Genomic DNA, 25,746 nt, shown 5'->3' with positions numbered 1-25,746 from the left:
AACCGTCAACGCCATCTATACGACTGTAGGCCAAAACTAGTAGCGCCCTCTGAACGAGAATCAAATTTTCTTAATTTTCGAGGCACGTTTTTTCCTTAGACTGTATCCATCTATTACGGAGTTATATCTATCTTTGCTAATATGTAGATTATATTTGCAAGCACACTCTAAAAGTTGGTTCAATTAAGAAAAGAACGAATTCCTTTCATTTCAATGGTATCTACATATATCGTTAACCGCATACCACAGTAGGATTCGTTATTTACGATACGAGTGCGAAAATCGCAACGAGTGGCGCTACTTTACCGCACTAGTGCGATAATTAGCACATTACGTAACTATTTCGAAAATTAAATGGATCATATGTACTGTAAAACGTTGTACGATACATGTGCGAATAGGTAATTCGCAACTCGTGTTGATTTAAAAACACTGCCTTTGATCGTGTTTTAATTTATCACCACTCGTTTCGAATTTCCTATTTTTCGCACTTGTATCGTAATGTACTATTACAGTATATATGGCCATTTAAATTTTCGACGTAGTTACGTAATGTGCTTATTATAACACAGGGTGTCGTGTCGTAATGGAGCCCCAGATATACCTACTGTAAAATTTTATTATAAAACAGCTAATGAATTAATTTTTATAGCCTAGGGACATGACGAGCATAGTTTTAAACACAAGTATATTTTTTGAGTCAGATTAGATTAGATTTAAATTAGATTCATTTATTTCTCATCGAAAATGTACATTATATTTTACATGTCAAAATAAAATACATTCACAAAACGATCAATAATAATAATTAAGGATCAAATTTAATAAAGAATAATAGTCTAAAAAATATTTTTTATTTAAGTTATTAGTTAAAAAAAACATTTAATTCAAAAAACATAGGTTTCATAATATGGTTAGTAACACTTTACTTAAGAACTATGTTAGAATATTATTAAAAGGAAAGGAAAACTAAACTAAAATTAAATTAAATTAAAATTACAAAACAAAAAACAAAAACATATTAGATGCGACCAACCCCTCCGCCGCTTCATGCATAAATAAATGTTAGAACCCGCGCGAGGGCTATATCTACGTACCTGCCGTCGTAATTTTTGCGCGGCGCGCGGCGCGTCATACATGGTCATACCTATGTTTTGTTCGACTAATTTCCTGGCTTTACGCCCCCTCTTAAGTCGGGACTCCATCTTGCATAGATAGCTATGCAATTTTAGCCGCATATTGCATGCTGCAAGCCACACGATGCATAAATGTGCAAGCGCGTAACCTAACTTTAGTGGAACAGTGGCGTAAGTCACTGTAGCCACACAGGACTGAAGAGTATCAACCCTTTTCCAACATGAAGGCATTTTTGGCATTTTGATGGCATAAGACTCCATCGACGGATGTGACGAGGGGAGTGACAATTGCGTGACGCTTTTCACAGGCATTCCGAGTTTTTTCTTTCTTTCTCTTGACTTCCGGTTCGAACGCCATCTTGATAGTAGCCTCGTGATTAATTCCTTTGTTTGTTGCTCATTAAAATTGTTTAAAGTGTAATATCGATAGCTTTATTATACAGTAATATAATTTGGTAGTGTGCAGTGAATGGAGAATTATTCTCAAAGCGTGTTTAACCACCATTTTGGAGTCAACGGCCGTTAGTCCACGTGCTTCTCGTAAAATCCAGCTATCTGTTTTACGAGACAATAACAACAATAACTACCGAACAACGTCGTGCTCTAAGAGCATTTGGTATTTCTACCTCTAACCGTGTCTGGCTAGAGCCCTAGAGGCCCATAATTTTATTTACCGTACACTGGCTGAAGAAAATCAAGAAATATTAATTCGATCCCACGTGGATCCCACTTTGACGTTGGCGAAATCATCGACAGTATCGATGGAGCCATACTACTTAAAGATTGATTGATTCTTTCTCTTCTTCGGCAGATTTTAGGACGGATGCTAATACTCATATGCTACTGGACGTGAGATATTAAAGGGAGAGTCGGTGTCTACGATAGGTATCTATAGCGTAGGTTTATTTATTTTATTTTAATTTAATAGTTATATAGTTTACAGACTGATTTTCGCGTGTAATTCGTTTCAGTTTCATTACTCCTGTCATACATGTAGATACTACATTCTTCCAACGAGCAATTTGAGATATCTTCAGCAAATAACGTGGTTTACATATCACGCACGTGGTTTACATATTCATGCACGGTACCTACAGGCAAAATATACCTAAAGGCTACTTAATAAGGTTGTAAATGCAAAGAAAAAGGTTGTTTCGATATACGTCTTAATTTTGGCAAAATACAAAAATACATCATATGCTAGTGTCTTAAAGTTGAATTTACTTCGTATGGTAAATAACTATTACATATATATTTACCAGTGTTTATGTATATCACGCAAAGTTTATTAAATATAAATATTTGAGGATTTTAAACTAACAGGCCAATTCGAACGTATGTGCACTGATATCAGAATGATATCTATTAAGATTCGTTATCGTGCATTTCGCTCGTACTTCCGTCTTGTATTGGCGCGGGCGAGACGCATGATAACTTATAACATGATTCAAAATAAAATATCATTCTGATGTCAATGTACCTACGTTCGAATAGACCTGTATGAATGGCTATTTTTAGGTACCTACCCTACCCGGTTATTGTTGATTTTTAATATTAGATAAATAAAGAAAGATAGTTTATTATTCAAGTAGGCATATTACAATGCGGTTATGAACGTCAAATAAAGCTACGCCGGCTCTAACCCTACACCTCTGCCCCGAGAAGATTTAAATCCCCCTCAATTGGAGGAGGGTATCCCAATATGGGACCTTCAACAAACTCGGCGGGACATCTTTTCAAAACTTCATCTTATAATTAACATGCATTATTAGTAAATAAGAAAAAAATCCATTTAAATTACTATAGAATAGAGAAATAGAAATTGAGTCATACAAACACAAAGGACAATACACAGGGACGAACAATAAATAGATAAGTATGCATAAATGAGATGAGAGTATGTATGCCAGGTATGCACCATGCACCTATATGATATCATTTATAGAACCACTTAAAGGGGCCCACTGACTATCAGTCCGCCGGACGATATCGGCCTGTCAGTTCTTCGGAACTGTCAAATTTTTGTTCTAACGGACAGGCCAATATCGTCCGGCGGACTGATAGTCAGTGGGCCCCTTAAGAATTTTCGAATAGAATAGCCACTGACTACTTTACTGCTGGCGCGAAGCGTCTCCGTTTTAGCTCAAAAATATACACTTTCGGCAAAGTAGATATATAGGATAGAGGGGTACTGTCATAGTAAATTTTGTAGCCACAGTAAATTCACTGCCATCTATCGACACAACGATTTAAACTAAAAATGAAAATGGTTAAAAATACCATAAAATATATTTATATGTGCCATTCTTAACCAAAAGGGTACTAATTGTCGGTTGTCAATACGGCGCTACGAGTATTTCCATATAGCTTCCATTTGAAATCAACCTTATTGACAACCGACAATGTGGTACCTTTTAGTTGAAAACGTCACATATATGGATAAATGTTTGCAAGACTGTATCCATCTTAGGCTTAGAATAGTTAGAACGCACTGCGATTAACTTCTTACGGTTTCAGTATGCCGTACGTTACACTTGTTGCGGTTCTGAAACCGCAAAAAAATAATCGCAGTGCGTTCTCAGCCTTATACGGAGTTATATAAATGTTTGCTTTATTTCGGTATGTCCGGCTGTTTGCCTACTTTTCTTTTCTACGGCACGTATTTAACCGGTGATAGTGATCTTATTAATAGCACTTAAATAATTAAACGTCACTTTATGGTGTCCCATTTTCATTGGTATTTTTCTTCGAATTTTGACGTCACTTATTTATGAATACAGTAGTTATGTATTTGTGCACACGTCCCAGTTAAAACCCGTCCGGTTACATAACCCCTTTCACCTGTTCGTCATCGGTTAAAGTAAGATGTGATCTGTGTGCTGTGTGAAGAAGGCATGCCCTCAAGGCATCCCGCATGTGACACCGCTGGAGACGCTGGAGTGGCGACGGTAAGATACTTACAGTAGGTAACAGCATAATACATTTGAATTGACATGTAATTGAAAAACTAATACTATTATTATAGAGTTGTGCATGCTTGTTCACTGAAAAGATCGCTATCAAAGTACAATCTCACAACTGTACTAGTTCGGTCTTTTAGTACAGTAGTACACAGAGAGAGTCGACGTTTAGTTTTAGTTCGGTCGGATGAGTCGGATCACTCGGATCGCTTTGCTGTCAATTGTTACTCCTCGGTCCTCGCTCCCATTCTGTTTCGTTAGCGTGTAGTGTACTAAAACGTAATAAGAGCAGAATCATTAGGGAATAGTTCGGTCTAGTACAGTGCTACAGTGGAGGGAATCGTGTCTTTTTGATTTTAGTAACATGTACTACACAAGCCTATACTATTATACCTACTCATAATGATATAAGTAATCCGGTTTCATAGTTTTATTTCATTGAGTAACTATCGCGGTAACCGAAGACAATATTATAAAAAAATCCAACGTCATTATTTATTAATATCGCGACTTTTTGTAGCATCTGTCATTCCGATTAATTTTTTGTTCGTTTAACATTTGTCGATGTACGATTGTCAATTTGACTAGGCCCCGTTTTCGAGCTTTCGACCTCTGTCCTAGTTCGAATGTATAATGAACTAGCGACCCGCCCTGGCTCCGCACGGGTAGTTCAACTAATTTACACAAAACCTTTACAAATTATACATATAAACCTTCCTCTTGAGTCACTCTATCTATTAAAAAAAACCGCATCTAAATCCGTTGCCTAGTTTTAAAGATCTAAGCATGCATAGGGACAGACATACATACAGAGCGGAAAGCGACTTTGTTTTTATACTATGTAGTGATAGTGATTTTGACTGATTTATGATGTTATTCTTATTTTTGACATCACTCACAGAGCATCTCAATATTCTCGATCATAAAGACGATCTTTTTTTTATTATTGAAAATGTAACAAAAATTATAACATTATATATAAGTACCTTAATCTAATGTTCGCCAAACTGTGAAACAATCTGGAGAGACAAAGTGCAAAAGGACCTGTCATTTTCAATGACATATTAGATAATAAACGCAATATATTTCTGTGGCCAAGTTAGATGTACAGACACCACGCTTTATCTTATCTTTATCACGTGACAAAGGCGATCTTTCGATTCTTACATTACCTACCTACCATCTATATTGAATTTGAAGTTAAAAACCTGTCAAACAGGAAGCAAGTGCATATAAAAAAAGAAAGTATCGAGATGCACCGCAGCATTCCAGAGCCGGAGGGCAATGGCCCCGCTCTAGGCTCTATGGCTGAGAAACCATCGACAAGACATGTAGATACATATATTTTACCTTTGATACCTATAGAATTGAATACTCTATAGCAGAATCTATGGCTGGCAAAACCATAAACCCATTTCAACGTATGTGATGTTAAGAGGTAATATTACGACCCTCTTCTATATACAAACGTAGTCCCCATTTTCCTCCCTGAATATTACCATTGTAGAAAAAAATGCAATTTGATGTACCTGTATTAACGATAGCTATGCTCGTTCTTCTTCTTCTTCGTTAGATTTTTTATAAATGTTATACACGGTGGCGGTGGCTAAAAAATTAATGCATACCCTTTACCAGGGAGGTTTCGGAATTACACTACGCAGCTTTTACTATGGGCCCAGGGGCCCACCGCCGAAATCGCGAAAATTGGACTATTTTATACATTTTGGCTGGTCCGGAACTCCGGAGGGAGATTGGTCTCATAGTAAAAGTTGCTCAGTATAATCCCAAAACCTCCCTGGCAACGGGAATGCACTTATTTTTTAACCATCCTGTATGAATTACGACACTGACAATGTAAAGGCAGTAATTTTGAAATAAGTATAATTTGTATGGACAAAAACGCCAACCAATTACAGTAATAAAAAGTGTAATACGTCAAGTATAACCGCAAATTAGACCATTTCATATTAATATGCGAAAGGAAATTATAATACCATAAATAATTAGCAAGTTTAACATTAATGAGCGGAAAATTTAATATCATTATGATGTCGGTAAAAGTGTCATTAGAGACTTTTTCTAGACGTTTACAATTTAATGGTCAAGCTGTAATTAAATGATACGAACTAGAATTTATTTAAGTATCGCCTATAAATTTAACCTAACAGTTGAAAAAATACGTATTGTTTTTTTAATCCTATAGGCCAATTCAAGTTTCAGTTATTCGATCTGCTTCCGATATAATACTGATCTGTCAGTGTCAAAGGTAACGTTTTTGGTTGAAGAAATGTCACTTGTGAATGTGACACTGAGGCTTCCAGTTTCGAGCGCCATACGGTAGTACTAAGTTATTCTGTGGCGCCATGTTGATAGTTAGCCTCTTGATTAATTCCATCGATAGCTTACTATACAGATAGTAGATTGTGTCACAAGGGAGCGAAATGACATATTTACGGCAAGGGGAGCGTAGTGAGGGATTCAAGTGTGTTTATTTATTTATTTAAACTTTATTGCACGATATAAAATTGTACAAAAGGCGGACTTAATGCCTTAAGGCATTCTCTACCAGTCAACCATTGGGTCAAACAGAAACGTGTAGTTAGTGAAGGATTGTAGAAAGCGAGAGGAAATATGAAACACAAATCAAATTATTCTAAACAATATATATTTTGTTTATACACTTACACATATAAGAATAATAACAATATATACCTACATATATACAAACAATACAGTGCTTACGTAATTTTCTTTTAAAAGAAAATTTGCTCTGTGCTTGCCTTAAAGGAAGAGGGAGATCGTTCCAAAGACGAATTGCCTGAAGGGCGAAAGAGTTGGAAACAAAGCCAGTGCGGTGATGGGGAATGGTCAGTTTCAGACTTCGAGATGTACGCAACTCGCAACCGGGACGTGGTGCTACAAAATTGAATTTAGATTTAAGGTAATCAGGAGCGGCAGGATCAAATAATATAGAGTAAAGGTGTGTTACGCCCAAGATGAAAAAAACTTTGCTACCACGTGACACATACTGCTTTTCACATCACCTATGAGGTTATTATGATGTTTAATAGTTATTTGTTATACAAGGGTGCAAAGTTGTATTTTACCCGCGAGTGTGGAATTGAAACATGAGCAAGCGAAAGGATTCTATAGTTGAACCACGAGCGAAGCGAGTGGTTCTAAAATAGAATCCTGAGCGTAGCGAGTGTTTTAACACACGAGAAGTAAAATACATTTGCACCCGTGTGTAACACAAAACTTTTCCCCTCACTATAGCGAGGAAAGTGCAACATCCACAGGCGTTAGATCATCTTCATCACTGGAATCACTAATTTTTTTACGATATTATAACAGAAAACACTAGAAATTCTGATTTTTACGTGAGTCGGTGAGAAGAACAGTAAAAATTTTGTTGACAATGTTGACATTTCTGTTCTGATGTATGAAATGTCAACGATGCGTTTTGAAATTGCATCAACTCAACTTGTGCGTTCAGAATTATATTTAACATCATTATAAAAATCTAACGTTTCTTATGGAATTTTAAGGCTTATGACTTAAAATCATTAAATAAAGCTAAATTTGGTATTTTTTATTAGATTCTCAAACCATTTATTTAATGATAATTAATATCGAACGAACCATTATCATGAGCGTTCTACGTTTTGTTATCTGTCAAGCTACTTAAACACGCTCCATCCAAGGTCAAATTACTTTCCCCACTAGTGGATAAAACGCGTTTTTCCCCGCTTGTATTGAAGGATAAACGACAACTTTCCGAGCTAGTGAGGGGAAAAAATATTATTTAAGTTGAAAAAGTAATGTGCAAAAAAATTACAAAATTGTATACAGAACAGAAAAGTGTTATTTTGATCCCTCCTAGCAGGGAAGATAAGTGCCACTTTGATCCCTCCTAGCAGGGAAGAAAAAGCCCTTTTTCGAATTGGTGATGTGAAAACTAATGTGGTAGTGTGCAGTGAATGGAGAATTAATCTTGAAGCGCGTTCAACCACCATTTTGGAGTCAACGGCCGGTAGCCCACATGCTTCTTGTAAAGTCCAGCTATCGCTTTACAAGGGCTAGTAAAATCACCGTACAATTTTAGTCGTATTTAAAGCTCCTAAGACCTTGATACTGGCGAAATAGTCCCACTGGACTGAGCCATAATTTTAAATTAAAAGAATGAATGAATGTGACACTGGCAGATCAGTATCATATTGGAAACAGATCGAATAACTAAAACTAGAATTGACCTAAGCGCGATCAAGATCAACACAACCCCTATTATAGATGCTAGTCATTTTTGTCTGTCTGTCTGTTACTCCTTCAATTAAGATGAAATTTGGTATGGAGATAGTTTCAGGCCCATGGAAGGACACAGGATAGTTTTTACTTTTTATCAATACAATCATCATCATTATTGGAACGACGAAGTCGAGGGCAGAAGTCAGTAGGTACTTATTGATTTAAAAAAAGGAATTTATAGAACACGTTTGTTTACAAAGATTTTTATCATATTTTAAGGCTTTACATAAAAAATTACTTGCGTTTCTATGTGTGAACGGCACTGTCTGTGTCTGTACACGCGTCATGCGTCGTAGTGTGAGTAAGTTGCTTAAAAATAGTACTGAGCGGCCGGCAAACGGCCGTCAATCTGCTTTCGCGGGGCGAGGTAATTCGAGTAGGGGCGGGGCGGTGCGTGGCCGTTCTGTATGATAATACTATTACTTATTCTGTGACCTCGCTCGCACCCATCCTGACGGAAATAGTCTCTAAAATGTCAAAATATCCGTCGATATTAAAATATGCTTAGAACGGGTTACCACAGGCAAGTGCGAACACATCGATTTATGTAATTAAGTTTTTGTTGGTGCTGTTGCGTCTCTCGGAAGCGGCCGTTCCGTCCGTGCGAAACGTGTTCCAATAATTGCCGTCTTTCCCAACTGCATGCCGCTCTTTAGCACTATTACTTATTTTGTGTCTTGAGTATAGAGTGTAGCTATGCCGTGGGCTCGAATAACCAGACAGATTTTAAAGGTGTATTTAGAGAATAAAAAGTCATACAAAGTTTTCTGAAATCGGTCTTGTTTTACAGATATTGACAATTCTTGTGATTTGTTTCTGTAATAACGCGGTGAAAAACGCTTTTTTGGCTGCGACACTGCCACTATATGGAACTTGATTTAGACATACCTACTGACAGACATTATAGTTCGTAGTATAGGAAACTCGTAAAATTTATCTGTAAAAAACAAAAAAAAACGCGAACTAGAGACATCTCTACGGTGTATTCGTAATTCCGAATGTCGAAAACCGTCGGATTATTCCGAACAGGGAGTCTTATTATGATGGAATTTCGGGTGATTTTCAATATTTTCATCTTTTCGGAATTATCCTACATACGAAATTAGGTACCTTATTCGAGGGTGGCTAGCTACTCGTTGTTATATCCGCTACTATTGATAATGATTGTACAGTCGCCATCAGATATATCGATGCGGTCAAGGTGCTCACAAATATCTGAACACGCCTCTATTGTCAAGGCGTTAGAGTGCGTGTTGAGATATTGAGCTCGGCCGCTCCGATTTATCTTATGGCGACTCTACCAGCTAAACATTCAGGACCTCAAACTGAGTCCCTACCATATAACACTCAATCATTAAACGGAAGGCGTAATTATAACGTTGCTCCTGTCACTCGCAGTCAATCTCGGTTTGCTATGTACCAATTCAGCAAACTATCACCACATTTGTATAATAGAATAAATAAAAAAATTAACATATATGCTTTACAACAATATAAGTGCAAGAAAGTAGTATCTGAATGGATAAGAACCTTAAATTACAATGACGTAGAAGGACTCCTTCATTCAATATAACTCCACACACACACGCACGCCCGCACGCACACGCACACGCACACACACACACGCGCACACACACACACACACACACACACACACACACACACACACACACACACACACACACACACACACACACACACACACACACACACACACACACACACACACACACACACACACACACACACACACACACACACACACACACACACACACACACACACACACACACACACACACACACACACACACACACACACACACACACACACACACACACACACACACACACACACACACACACACTTAAGTATGTACTTACACAAAATCATGCAATTTTCCTTTTGTTATTTTTAAGCTTCTAATCTTACTTAATATAAGTACTTTTTGTTCATTTATTTTTATTATATAGGTAACTACTCGTAACATAACGGATGAGCAGGATCTCCTGCCACAGGTATTGTATACCTACTAGGAGATCTTTACCATTGTAAAATAACCTGTATGTTTTAAAAGAAATAAACATTTTTCATTTTCATTTTCATTTTCAAACTGCAATACCGTACACGTGACTAGCTCACGTGTTAGTTGGGAAACATTCCAACCAGTTTCGTGATTCGTCGACACAACTAACTAACCAATATTTAACCTTATGCCTATGGAATACGGTCTATCGATAGTCAATGTTGGACTAAGTTACATAAGGAGCTGTTTGAGCCGCAAATATTACCGCTTGTTGACATGATTTCGATGGCATGTTTATAGTTATACTTTACTAGTTTATACTTTACTTCGTCTGCGTGGAATGATGATGATTGATAAAACCTATCCTATGTCCTTTCTCGGGCCCTTAATCTCCATAGAATAGAACTACAGGTACTCGACGCCACCATTAGATTCCAATAATCTAACCTCACTCGGATCCTTTTTCTTTCGTAATAATGGAAAATATGTAAAGAAGTAAACTCAAATTTCCCTTTTGCATACTCTAGCATTTAAAATAAATATAGATATATCCTTTTAGCTTTCGGTCGAGTTTAAATGGGTTCAGGGCTTGTGCACAAAGCACGCGAGGTTTTTTCGGCTACTTTTTTACCCTCCACGCGTTCCCGAGATAAAGGGTCTTGACAGATAGGCGTATAACAAAGTGATCCTATAAGGGTTCCGTTTTTTTCCTTTTGAGATACGGAACCCTTAATACGATACACTATTCGAATTGGAAAACGTTGTACATCGAACACATACAATTTAAATTTCACCAGTTAACGTGAAAAATCATAAAACGAGTTTCAATTACGTATTGGTAAGTAGTGCATATCTTCTTTATTCCCCTGGCACATTAAAGATAATTGCAATGAATATTAAGCCTAAACTACCAATAACTTAACGATCATTAAATACATCTGGTTGCTGTGCCTAAGTTTAATGATTTTTTTCATCTGGTCTCATTCTTATATTTAAAAAAAAAATTTTTATTTCGGACAAGGGCCTGACACTCTTTGATAGAGAAAGATAGTCTTATTGCGATTCCTACAAGAGGAAAGAGTAAATAGTGCCATGCTTTGTCCTTTTATCACCGACCGGGTGGCATCATAGGTGGCATAATAAATACCGAAATTTATAAGAGTGAAGGAGAAAAAATCCTATGCTGCCCAAATTTTATATGAATATTCTTTCTCTTACCCCCGGTCGCTCGGTGGCGCTTCTATAACTACTTGTGTATACTATGTCTATGATTTCGGACAATAAGGAATCTATATAACTGATAAAATTACAAATATTTAAATGCATTTTTTTTTCTTTTTACAAAAATTATACTTACTCATCCTTTTCTTTTGGGTGCTATAGTACTAGTGTAAGACAAATATAGTATGATTCTCTCTGTCTATGTTTGAAACGAGACGCAGTCCTTTGACAAACTATAAACACCAAAACGTTATGTCTACCCTTTTTTGGAAGAAAATAAATCCTCCTTAGTTCTCGGTTTACATTGTTGATTTCAGCGCCATCTTTCGATACATTTAGGCATTATAGTGATGCTCATCAAGTTAGCATGTAAATGGTTCGATGTTATATCGATTAGTATTCCGAACATCTGCGAGTCGGTTTTCGAGTTTCTACCCGTCGAACAACCGGTATTGAGTTTACGACCTTATTATTTATAAAAATCGTAGGTTTGAAGGACTTTGGAATTATTTAATTTGCTTAAAATGTATTTCATGAATTTATGTTAAGTGCTATGATTCTGTATGTAAAACTTTTACTCGCTCTAACTTCTTTGTATCTCAATATGTAGTAACGAAAACTAGTACCAAATATAGGTATATGTAAGTACATACATGGGTACTTGAATTTTCATGTCAAATTTCATGTTATGTATAAGAATGTCCTTTTAAAATAAGAGCGTATAGCTACGATTGTATGGCGGCGGCTAGGTTCATGTGATTCTTAAACGAGTGTATCTAGGACCTGCTACAAGCAGGGTCATTTCGCTAGTTTTCGTCCAGCTCTAGTTTTCGTCCACTTGACGAAATTTGAATATAAACCTACAATGCTGCATAAATTTGGACTCTTTGCAATCCTTAATGTCTAAACAATATATTTAACTACAAAAAAAACATATTTTGCAAGTAGCAAATTAAAAATATAATACTTTATTTGCTAATTGGTCAAGTGGACGAAAATTAGAGCATGGATGGAAACTAGCGCAAATCACCCTATACAAACCTTAAAATGTGATATACACCTATATGTACACATACCTACCTGTACCTGTACCTGTATGTGTATGTATGTATGTATGTATGTATGTATGTATGTATGTATGTATGTATATGTATGTATGTGTGTGTCATGTACACTGATCATTATCAATATTATCATAGACATTTCTTTCTTTTTATTTAATCTATAATCCTGTTGTAACGGATGTCCCAAAAAGGACGCAAGATTTCAATTTGCCGCCATTTTTGTATTTTAGTGCTGGCAACCCTAAAAAAAATTATTTGACAGCTGAATGTTTGGGGTTTGTAAAAATGGCGGGTTATACGAAAGATCAACGCGTTTTTATTATTGAACAATATTTCAAAAGTACAATACAATACAATACAAATCCTCTTTATTGCACAACCTCAGTAAAAATGTACATGGAAACACAAATAATACATGAAGACAGAGGTGACAACAGGGAAAGTAATGAAAGTTTGGCGGGTACGGTTCCAAAATTCCTAGTCGTGTGATCTCTCGATTCGGTTATCAGAATTGGCCCCCTAGATCTTGCAATTTAACGCCTTTAGACTTCTTTTTAGGGTTATTTAAAGTCTAAAGTTTATGCCAATAAGCCCACAACCACTCATGCTTTAAAAGAGGAAATTCGACGCTGCATCGGAGAAACTCAGCCGCATCTATGCAAAATGGTCATAGAAAATTTTGACAAAAGAGTGCGTATGTGCCAGCAAAGCCTAGGAGGACATTTGCCTGACGTATTATTTCACAAATAACCCTATTTTATATATTTCAAGATTTTATACAAATGTATTATAACGAAAAAAAAGTGTTTTTCATCAATTTCAAATCTTGCGTCCGTTTTGGGACACCCTTTAGTATGAAGGACTAGCTTTTGCCCGCGACTTCGTCTAGGGAGTTAGTAATTTGGGTAGCTTATTTTTTATCCAATCTGCTTGTGACCCGCCCTTTTCACCCACTTAAAGGACGACTTCTGGGATAAAAACTACCCTACGTCCTTTCCCGGGCCTCAAACTATCTCTATGCCAAATTTCAACTAAATCGGTTCAGCGGTTTAAACGTGAAGAGGTAACACACAGACAGACAGACTTTCGCATTTATAATATTAAGTATGGATAAGTATGGATAGTATGGATTTAGAACGTTAAGTTCACAATCCTATAGTTGACTTAACATTGACTCATCATTGGCGGTTGTCACGCGAATCGCCAACCTCGCCCTTTGACTCTTCGTGCGGCAGCCCAGCCATCATCAACGTAGTACTTACTTACACAGTAAGATGGATACTTTGTAACGGCTTTGAGTATTTACTGTGGTTTAAACTTGCAACCAGTCGCGTCGCATCTAAGAATTTTATAGAATTGAAATGAAATAAGCTTAGTTCCAAATTTAGGCAACAGCAAACGTAAGTTTGTATGCGTAGGCATCAGTAGACCAAAAATTTCTGTAAACAAACGACACATCCGTTTTCAAGCAAAAGGTACCACATTGTCGCTTGCCATAAGGACGCTCTGACAGGTTATTCGTATAAAGATACAAGCAAATTTCGTCCTTATGGTAAGCAACAAAGTGACCTTTTACTTGAAAACTTCACAGATTAACTAGATAAAGCAAAGTTTTGCATTTATATTATATACAAGCAAATGTAAACCTTAAATGGTTGAAGCAAGGTCCAGTTCTAAATGATTACACATTCAATACTGGTCAAAGATGTCTTGGGTGGGTGTGCCCATATATCACATAAGGTCATTCTGCTAGTATTCATGCTCCAGTTTTCATTCACTTCACGGAGTAGCAAATAATATATTTCATATTTAATTTGGTATTCGCGAAATGTAATTTTTATGTAGACATATATATTGTTTAGACATTAAGGATTGCAATAAGTCCTTAATTTAATTAGACCGTAATATGTGCGTTGTGCGGTGCGGTAAGGTAGGTTTATATTGAAATTTCGTCAAGTGGACGAAAACTAGAGCTGGACGGAAACTAGCGCAATGACCCTATGTGGTACAGTCAGCATCAAAAGTAACGCCAACAACGCCGCTTGTCCTACTATTTCCCTGAAATAAAATAAGTGACGTTCGCCGCTGCATTACTGCTGGAATTATGACGTTCATTCCGTCATTCCATTTTGTGAAGGAAATTGACAGAATACAGCGGCGGCAACGCCGGCAACAAACGACGCCGCAACAGTGCCAACAGTAATACAGCTGCATCTGACATCCGAATGTTACCTTTATAGTCTTTTTCAAACGGGAAGGGTAGAATGCTGTCAAAAAGTGATTATAGGGTGACAATTTAATGCAAATTAGAAACGATTTTTTATGCGACTGTAACGATTTGACACGAGCGGAATCGATTCGGTCGATAAGTAGCATAGACATAGTATATACAAGTAGTTATAGACGCGCCACCGAGCGACCGGGGGTAAGAGAAACAATATTCATATAAAATTTGGGCAGCATAGGATTTTTTTCTCTTTCACTCTTATAAATTTAGGTATTTCGCCATCGCCTCCTACCTATGATGCCACCCGGTCGGTGATAAGGACAAAGCATGGCACTATTTTGTCTTTCCTCTTATAGGAATCGCAATAAGACTATCCTTCTCTATCAAAGAGTGTCAGGCCCTTGGTTATGACTAGTATGCCATCTAGCACATTAAGACCGGGAAAGCCAGGGACTACTTAAATTCGAGGCATGTAACGCGATCGCTTTCTCACATCTGTTTGCTGAAACACTTTGTAAGCACAGCTGGGGCCCGATTCGACTTTAGAAAGTTACAGGTGACGTAGCTTATGGTGCTTTTGACTATAAAAATAAATAAATAAAAAATAATAAAAATAGTTTATTTACCAAATAATTATACATAGTTTTATTAACCTATGATTTCCACACTAGGCTAGGCCTTGTGGAGTCAGTTGAGACAATTCCAATTTTTAATTAACATCTTCCTACGCTGAAGTTTTGACATTGTACTATTCACTAATACTAAGTAATACATATAGCTTACAGTATTACATAAAAATAAAAGCTAAAAGCTACTACATATATGTCACTACTTTTGTCGTAGCCACATGATTAAACTATTTTATGGTAAAAACTTGTAATCTTCTGACCACCGCTTCTTAAGTAAAATTGGGCCCCTTATCCCAGAAGTAGGTAAGATTATTCACCAATATGTAAAAAAATATCTTAAATACATTAAAACTTATATTATAAAGCGAGTTTTGGTAAAAAAGACATAAACGGGATTCGAACTTAACACACATATCGTCGCTATACTTAATCAACCTCATATCAGCAACAATCATTTGATGAAAATGTCGCTTTTCTTACATTCGGAATACGGGTGTTTTTGTCATCAAATGAGTGCTGCAGATACGAGGTTGAGTAAGTATAGCGGCGCTATTCGGTATTTATTAAACGTTTTTAATTATATTGTAAATATTGTAATACCTATGCCTAAACTGGCATCTTTTCGTGACTTCGCCTGCATAGATTTCTTTATAAACTATTTAACTACCTACCTACCTACTAAGCTACCTTCAATTATTTAGGTTAAGGCTGTGCCTTGTCTGCCAGTATTTATAACGCGATTTAAAAAAGAATAAAAATCTTTTCAATAAAAATGAATCATCAAGAACGCAAGATAGCCTGTGCATTGTCACAAGTGCATCTAATGATTGCTAATAATCATTACGCAATGTAGCAATTAGTACCACAGGACGTAAGAAAGAGTACAATGTGTTGTAAGCATTTATTTTTTACGTAAAGGTATTCTTTTGCTATTGGCTGTGTGGAATGCATGGTGGGCCACTCACGGGGAACTATAATGCATTTGTGACGTTTTCAATCAAAAGGTACCACATTGTCGCTTACCATAAGTACGAAAATTGCTTGTATCTTTATACTAAAAACCTGTCAGAGCATCCCAAGCGACTTGCTTGAAAACGACACATTTATTTAGGTATTTAACATTTTAAACAAACCACAGTTTTCTTCTTCCTCACGTTATACCGGCATTTTGCCACGGCTCATGGGAGCCTGGGGTCCGCTTGACAACTAATCTCAAAAATTGACGTAGGCACTAGTTTTTACGAAAGCGACTGCCATCTGACCTTCCGACCCAGAGGGGAAACTAGGCCTTATTGGGATTAGTCCGGTTTCCTCACGATGTTTTCCTTCACCGAAAAGCAACTGGTAAATATCAAATGATATTTCGTACATAAGTTCCGAAAAACTCATTGGTACGAGCCGGGGTTTGAAGTTTGAACCCGCGACCTCCGGATTGAAAGTCGCAAGCTCTTGCCTCTAGGCCAACAGCGCACAATACGGTATTTTATTGGGCAAGAATATTTAAGTCGATTAATTTAAACTCGATATGACAAAACTTGACTATGACATTTTGTGCTTTGTCACAGTGAATAGTATTAGGTCTCTAGCGACTTTCATATTATTATATATTGATTGTCACTGTGACAAGGTACGAAATGGGTACAAATATTTTCGATACCCGAAGATGTAAAAATACACTGTTTACAACTTTTGCAAGATCTTTTTTATTAATATGTATACTTGATTGTCACCATCGCGGTATAAAGAAAAGGATTGTGTATTAACATGCTATTGACTGTATAAATAAATGTCTGAACCATTGTATACCCTTGAAAATTAAAAAAAAAAACCTGAAACTGCTTACTCACTCAAACAAATTCCATATATCTGCTTAAACGTTGTATATTGAACTCTTGCATTAATAAAATATTTATATTATAATGAATACAGCACACATACATAATTCGGCGTCACACACGTACGCTGTGTGCGTTGGAACACTTGGAACGTTACCAGTTTACCGCCAAATCAAGTTTTTCTTGACATTAAGCGTTTTTGAATGACGCAAACAATGCCTCATGCAAAACGTCACAAAATTAAAAAGTTGTTTAACAGACGACCTAAAATTCAATTTATTAATAATAATAGGCTGACAAACCAATTTAAGAATAAAAAAAGTATTACTCATACCTCTTTTTGGGGTTTAGCATAAGAAAAGACAGTATTAATTTCCATTGAAATGCTCCAGTGAAAAGCGTTTTTTGCCAAACTATGTTGCCCTAACCCACCACGCATGTACATGTACAACGAACTGGAAAAGTGCATACCCTCTTTATGAATGAATTCCATTCATAAAGTGGGTATAAAATAATACAAAGTTTTTAACATTCAAAAACTTATTCTATCTCATTCATTCCTATTCCATTTAAAAAGAAGACTTCTTTTTATGCCTCCCTACACTATCGGCGATGATCGATTGATAATATCATCATCTATCATCGGCAAGATCATCGAGCAAGCATTCACATGATCATCTGTACAACGCAACCACCGAGCTATATTCCCTTTGATGCGTGCCCAAAAAACCGAATAGACGAACTGACGGGGACTGCAGAGTACTGGGTGCCAGTCCTTTAAGCTAGTAAAGGTGTAAAGTGAGAAGCATGGGCTTTCCGCGACTTTACATTAGGTATTTTATTAGATTAAACACGCGGTCAACCTGTACTAAGCCCGGAACCGAAGTAACACGGTAAAGAACCCATCTACGTAAGCCTCGTTCACACAACGGGCCACTTTCTCCGCTCGACCTTGATTTCTTACTCCGTACATCGTAACTCGGGATTTTTGTCACCGGACAATCAAAACTTTTACTTTTCAACACTTTCAAAATCGCACTGCAGTGCATAAACCACGTTATCGATTATATAAATTAATATTATGAGTACGGAACTTGCATAAGTAACTTGTTTGTTAATGCGCGTTTATTAATTAAGTAGTTGTTAGGTACCACATTCGATTTCACAAGAATGTATTCCTTTAAAAAATTCCATAAATTCAAAAACTCACCAGTCATGAAGGTATCCAGAAAAACGCCTCTTGAAATTAAAAATAAATGTCACCAAAAACAGCACAAGTCGAAATTCGAAATTCAAAAATGAAATACGTCACTGTCACTTTTCGCACGCAAACACGACACAGATAATCGATTAGGGGGATTAAAAAAATATAATTTGAATATATCTCGGCGTGCGCGCGTTGCGTACCGCGGCTCCACCGGTTATGAGCCGATTTCTTGTTTACACACACAAGAAACGTGAAACCACTTACGACTACCCGGTCATAGGAAAACGCGGTGCGGCGGAGTGCATTTCCGCATTTTGACTGGGTGTTTCTAAATGGTCGTCTAATATGTACCAATAACTGGCTAGTTGGGTTTTGCAAGCTTTTCGCAATTGTGGGTAGATGTAGGTAAATAAAACTAAGCATAGCTAAAGACGAATAGGTAATAATGTATTCATACGAAAATGGGAGACCTAGCAATCATTTTAAAAGTTAAACGATTGAGCCTTTAGCTTCTTCGGCCAAATATTATGTTGTCTTACAAAAGTGGATCTTGAGACAACACACACTTGTCTCGAGATCGGCATTATTTACTATATATTTGTCCCTCAGCTAGTTATAATCTGGGTCCCATTAAAAACCAATCATAATCATAATCATTTATGATCAATGCTATTGATTGATCCCTCTCATCTTAGGGGGTAACTGCACAAAAGATACCTATGGGTCGAAGTGTATCCGCAAGGGCCCCCGAAACTAAGATAAGATAAGATAAGATCCCTCTCATCTCCACTCGTCTCTGCCTCAGTGGAAAGACTCGAAGTGCCTTTTTAGTATGTGGGATATAAAAACCGGCCAAGTGCGAGTCGAAACCTCCAAAGGTTTCGTACTTTTTAGTATTTGTTGTTATAGCGGCAAATGAAGACCACATGACTCGAGAGGTACTGGCCATAGAAGAAGGCAAAAGAGGTAGAGGCCGCCCACCAACCACCTGGATACAGACAGTCCAAAAAGACTTGCTGACGACGGGCTTAACGCCAGAAATGACGCAAAACCGCCAAGTTTGGCGAAAAAGTATCAGGAGGGCTGACCCCGAATAGGGATAAAAGCCAGGGGATTGATTGTTGTTATAGCGGCAACAGAAATACATCATCTGTGAAAATTGCAACTGTCTAGCTATCACGGTTCATGAGATACAGCCTGGTGACAGACTGACAGACAGACGGACGGACGGACAGACAGACAGACAGACAGACGTACAGACGGACAGCGGAGTCATAGTAATAGGGTCCCGTTTTTACCCTTTGGGTACGGAACCCTAAAAACAGTATTTAGTTTAATTTCAACGTTTATCCTTTGCGTTAAACACTTAAACATCTTGCAAAACCTTATTAAGTAGAAGTAGACTACTAATATTTAAGTAATTTTCATGCATTAAATGAAATTGTCCTTTGCACAACGTAGGTAAGTCGTAATAAGATTGGTAATCACTTTTTAAATGGAATAGATTATATTATAAATACCTATATAATATAGTCTGTCAAACAACTTTGTCACTAGAAAAAAGGCGCGAAATTCAAATTTTCTATAGGACGACCACCCTTCGCGTCTACATTTTATAAATTTGCCGCGTTTTTCTACTGACGGAATGACTTGACAGACTACCTATATCTTACTCGCAGCATCAGGGGCCCACTGCATGATTACACGGACGATATCGGTCTGACAGTTGTTGGGAACTGTCAAATTTTTGTTCTAACTGACAGGCTGATATCGTCCGGCCGATTGATAATCAGTGGGCCCCTTAAGAATGTTTTTCAACGTTGGCAAGTGTGGTGTAAAGCCAGTGGACTCTAATTGGTGATTTTTTTATTTTATTTATTAAGTACAGCCACATCGCATGTATTACATATGTTGCATTAAAATTGTGTCAAGGTACTTCACCTGATACAATACGACAAAGATTTAGGTTGGCTTACCGGATGGTTTTCGGGTCTGCTGCTGGCAGGGGCCTCTGCTGGTGGCTGCCTGGTGATATCCTTTCTTGGTGGAGCACTTTAAGTAGGTTTTTACCGAGTATTATTTTGGTTTCGTGTTAGTTTTTATCACGTTTTTAATGACACTGAAGTTGTCAGTTATTTTTCAAGACCGCTTTTGTGTGACCTGCCAGTAGCCGCGCTATTTCTAATGAGTTAATATAGCATTTAGGTGGAATACTAAACACAAGCATGTCTTTCCTCACCTTATGACGACTAGGGTAAACTCGCATTTATGGATGGTATAGAAAGGACGCACATCTCTTATGGCAGAATTGTTGCAAAAGTGACCGCTTTCAGCTTTAAATAATAGTTCCTAATCTCTCCGGTGGCGCTAGTTAGGCTCTGGGACATAAGCCATATAAGGCAACAAATAACCCGACCAAATTACGTAGGTTGTTTTTGGTAGTATTTCGGTGTATGGTGGCGCCGCCTAATTACTGTTTTTTGATGGACACTTTTCATACATAGAGATTTGGCTCCTTTATATAGTCTCCATGCTCGCATTATTTGGTAACACGCCTAATTCGGTGATACAAGTTTTGAAGCATGGCACACGAAAGCTAGTGAATTAGGGCCTTTTAAATAGGACATCACGGCTTCACCGCAGCAGGCCCATTTAAAAGACCCTAATTCATTCCTCAGTGTCATGCTTCAAAACTTGTATCACCGAATTAGGTGTGTCACCAAATAATACGAGTTTACCCTAACTGAACCAATTTTGTCAAAATGCCTGCGTACTACTTTGGATAGCGATTTTAGGGAAATAAATGCAACACACATTATTTAGATAGACAATAAACTATGAAACTACATACAGTGTAAACTCTATATAGCGATACTTAAGGGACCAGACGTTTTATGACGCTATAGAGAGTTTTCGTTATATAGAGAGAAATTAATATTAAAGTACAGCAACTATAGGCAACACATGTCGACTTTATAGGGAATGAATCGTTATATCGAGTAACGTTATATTTAGTTTACACTGTATATTGCAAGCGTCCATAGAACTCGGTTCCAATCGGCTTGATGCTTACTTCCTACAGCAGAGCTCGAAACCAACCGCTTACATACGCAAATTTTTGACGCGTCTATAGATACCTATATGCTTAGTCAAGCCATACTCAAAGTGTGCTCCGAGCCCTAGGGCTCCGCAAAGCCTCTTACTTGGAGCTCTGCGAGAGTACTTATAATAATTAAAAAAAAAACAGGTTCTTCTGGTCCACAGTTGCGTACAAAATTCTTTAAATTGGGGCTCCATCAAATATGTCGCTTTCCAAAAGGGTTCCGTCACCAAAAAGTTTGAGAACCTCTGAGTAATAGTTTTAGTCTAGTTTCTTGGCGTTTCAAAAGTGTTTTGTATCTAATGGTTTTTTTTGTTTTTAGGGTTCCGTATCCAAAGGGTAAAAACGGAACCCTATTACTAAGACTCCGCTGTCCGTCTGTCTGTCACCAGGCTGTATCTCATGAACCGTGATAGCTAGATAGTTGTAATTTTCACAGATGATGTATTTCTGTTGCCGCTATAACAACAAATACTAAAAAGTACGGAACCCTCGATGGGCGAGTCCGACTCGCACTTGTCCGGTTTTTTCTTTTTTTATGATAAAGGAACCAAACGAGCAGATAAAACGCCTGATGGTAAGCGAGTACCGTCGCCAATGGACACCCGGGTCAAAATTATTTTCGTTGTCTTGTTTCTGACCACTCTGTCACAATAGAAAAAGTTACGTGCTATTGTATGTCTTTCTAGCTGTAGATTATAATTCCTTAAGAACAATTAAAAACTAATTTTCGACCCATACAAAAAGCTCCACTCCGTCACATTTTTTGGGGACAAAAAACAAGACAACAAAAATAATTTTGACTCACCCGCAACACCAAAGGGGTTGTAAGTGAACCGGTGAACTCCATCTTAGGCCCTGTCTTCACTTTCCATCAGGTGTGACTATAGGGCCAATCGCCGATCAGTTTATAATTAAAAAATAGTTATTTGTGCAACAAGAGAGGAAAGTTGGTTTTTCTTGCGAGTGTTTATTTTGAGTCCCGAGAAAGCGAAAGATTATATAATTGAATCACTCGCTTCGCTCGTGATTCCAATGTAGAATCTTGAGCGTAGCGAGGGACTCAAAAACACGAGATGTAAAATAACTTTGCTCTCGTGTTGCACACATAATTTTTCACCTCAGTAGTGAGAACATATTAAAGGTTAAAATGTATTTCGAATTACACAGAATAAACAGAAAAAAAAAGTATTATAATATGTACGATAAGATACGATACGATACGAGACCGGACCGTACCGTACCGTACCGTACCATAAAAAAAAATGTAATAAAAGTATGAAGTTCATGGCCTTCACTAAATTAAAAAGCTACATTGTTTCACTCCCTGGAGTGAGGAAAGTCGCACTTTCCTCACTCCAGGGAGTGACGAAAGTAGGTTTGTTCGAGCTGCTGAGGTGAAAAAAAAAGTGCGTCGCTGCGCCTTTAAGATGGGAGTACGCTCTTTTCGTGAAGGTCGTAGGGGTCCGGAAGGCAATAATTTATTCCTGTTTACCTGTACCTAAGTACCTAATTAAGGTACTTGAATCTGAAATCACATAAGAACAGACAAAGCAAAATCCCGTTCATCAGCAAACTCCAAATAAAGCTTTCTCTCGTGAGATAACCTGCAGTGAACTTAAATCTAGCTTGCTAGAATGCTAATCATGTATTTTAATAATGTATTTTACAGACTATTACAGAGCTTAATGCACAACTGTTTTATCTAATACATAGATATATAGGTATATTTATTCTGACGTAGTTACTTATGTATATTAAAAAAAACGGCCAAGTGCGAGTCGGACTCGCGCACCGAGGGTTCCGTACTTTTTAGTATTTGTTGTTATACCGGCAACAGAAATAAATCATCTGTGAAAATTTCAACTGTCTAGCTATCACCTATCACGGTTCATGAGATACAGCCTGGTGACATTTGGTACGAATGGGTACGAACCAGGATTTGAACCCGCGACCTCCGGATATTGAAAGTCGGATGTCATATCCACTCGGGCACCACCGCGCGTTAATGATAGTAGTATGATAGTAGTAGTAGCAATAAAATACTTTATTGTACAAAAATTTGTACAAAAATCAAAACAAAACAGGAAAAATAACATTCTCTGAAATTACAAGAAGCGGACTTAACAGGGCCGATATGTACAACAGTATAAAGGTCCTGTAAAATAATAAATTAAAAAAAAAAAAAATAACATTCGTCATTATATTATAACTAGATATGTCATACCCTAACTTAGAGATAAAACTTTTCCAAAACATTTTAGGAGATCTATCTTGTTCAAACATTGTTCAAATCAAACAAGTTTAAATGTAATTGCCTAGTGTAGTGTAATACATATAAAATGAGTAAGTTATTGTTTTATATCGTCGATGAGATTGCCAATTCCGCTATGTGCATTTTAGCAACTTTTCAGGAGAGACAAAAAATCGATTTATTAAATATCTGGGCAAAAACATGACTTAAATCTACGTCCAAAGAGTGAAAAAATAACTAGAAATATGTTGTATGAGAAAAAATGGGAATTAAATCATTACAAATAAAGATATAATTATGCTACCTACGACAGAGACGAAATCTACCAAAATGTATCAAACAATTTAGTCAGTTGAAAATGCGCGAAATTAATTTTTTTTATGGGAAGATGACCCGTCGCGCCTTCTTTTTTTAAATTTACCGCTCTTTTCTACTGACGGAAATGGCTTGACAGACTATAGTATGAATTTTTGTCTTAAGATCGCGTTTTGTATCTACACTGAGGATGATTGTTTTTAATGGAAAAGTAATGTTTATATTATGATTTCAAAAGCATTAATAAATATACTCTGGCACAGCCACTTTGCCAGTAGAAAAAGGCGGTCAATTTAAAAAATGTAAGCGCGAAAGGTTGATTTTCCATAGAAAATTAGAATTTCGCGCCTTTTTCTACTGACAAGTTGGGTGTTTTATAGTTGGTCAAAACAAATTGGCAGTAAATAAGAACAAAAAAAACTATACTCATCCTTTTCTTTTGTGTGCTAGTACTAGTGTAAGACAAAGATAGTATGATTCTCTTTGTCTATGTTTGAAATGAGACAGTCCTTTGACAAACTATAGTATATTTCAACATATATAGCCGGTAAAACAAGTTTGTCAGTAGAAAAACGCGCAAAATTCAAATTTTCTATAGGACGATAAGCCTGTGCCTAGATTTTTTAAATTTGACGCTCATTTCTTCTGAGGGAAATGGCTTGACAGAGTATATAATTTTTAACCCTCCGAAGACTACCTAATGCACAAACAAAACGACATTCAACTGACACAATAATGACAACTACAATTTTTTAGGTTATATTTTCTACCTATTTCTCAAGCTTATCAAGTTATCAGTCTCTGTTTTATTTTGAGAATTTCATTTAAATATTAACAAAAAGGTGAATTCAACATGGCACTATTAAAAACAATAGTGTCCCGTTATATCTGTAAGTGTTCAAATCCAACTACAAACTTTTTAATAACAACGAATCCGTTCATAGTCTTTTTTTTCTATTTTAGGGAGTCCACGACTGGCTACTATTCCAAGATTCTCATCCAACGTTGCCAATGCCTCTGACGACGCTCCAGTTGAAATTGAAAACCCGTACAAGAAGGAAGAACGTCAATGCATATTATGTAAACTAAACATCACGCCGGACTACAAAAACTACCGTTTACTGTCACAATTTCAGAGTCCTTACACTGGCAGGATCTACGGACGCCACATAACAGGGCTGTGCAAATCGAAACAAGCGTTAGTGGAAGCTGAAATAAAGAAAGCACAGAACTGCGCTTTCATGCCATACTTTTATAAAGATAAGGTGTTCTTGAAGGATCCGAAGTTATTTGATCCTGAAAACCCTATCCGTTCTCACAGATTTTAAATAGATTTAGTAGAATTTAATGTGATGTAGTGTTAATAAAATATCTTTAATTCATTAATTGCTTTATTTTGATCTGATATAATATAACCAAATAGGTTATATTTTTTCCCTATTTTTAATACCAAACAGACTTGTAGAA

The 25,746-nt window shown here is 37.0% G+C and overlaps 2 protein-coding genes across 3 annotated transcripts in view; one reads left to right on the top strand and one right to left on the bottom strand.

Annotated features, from left to right (window-relative positions):
- LOC134750485 (ABC transporter G family member 23) overlaps positions 1-18,827 on the bottom strand; it is a 137,708-nt gene extending 118,881 nt beyond the window's left edge. Inside the window, exon 1 of one of the 2 annotated variants that reach the window (XM_063685661.1) lies at positions 18,610-18,827. Coding sequence is in view for 1 of the 2 variants with exons in the window: in XM_063685660.1 (XP_063541730.1) it covers positions 18,614-18,620 (7 nt within the window). In the remaining variant the exon portion in view is untranslated. The remainder of the gene's footprint in view (positions 1-18,609) is intronic. The other variant, XM_063685660.1, reaches the window with a different exon arrangement.
- A 6,188-nt stretch (positions 18,828-25,015) lies between these two features.
- LOC134750736 (small ribosomal subunit protein bS18m) lies at positions 25,016-25,665 on the top strand. Its single transcript, XM_063685976.1, has 2 exons — positions 25,016-25,169; positions 25,243-25,665. The coding sequence occupies exons 1-2, from the start codon at positions 25,133-25,135 to the stop codon at positions 25,605-25,607; spliced, it is 402 nt and encodes a 133-aa protein (XP_063542046.1). The 5' UTR covers positions 25,016-25,132; the 3' UTR covers positions 25,608-25,665.
- The last annotated feature ends 81 nt before the right edge of the window (positions 25,666-25,746 follow it).

This window comes from Cydia strobilella, chromosome 20, assembly GCF_947568885.1.
Source record: "Cydia strobilella chromosome 20, ilCydStro3.1, whole genome shotgun sequence".
NCBI classification, from domain to species: domain Eukaryota; kingdom Metazoa; phylum Arthropoda; class Insecta; order Lepidoptera; family Tortricidae; genus Cydia; species Cydia strobilella.
This window is presented reverse-complemented; position numbering and strand designations above follow the sequence as displayed.

Excerpts from the sequence above, each read along its gene's own strand:
- LOC134750736 (XM_063685976.1), top strand. The coding sequence starts at position 25,133 with ATGGCACTATTAAAAACAATAGTGTCCCGTTATATCT. Across the intron at positions 25,170-25,242 it reads AATAGTGTCCCGTTATATCT|GGAGTCCACGACTGGCTACT; the intron begins GTAAGTGTTCAA and ends TTTCTATTTTAG.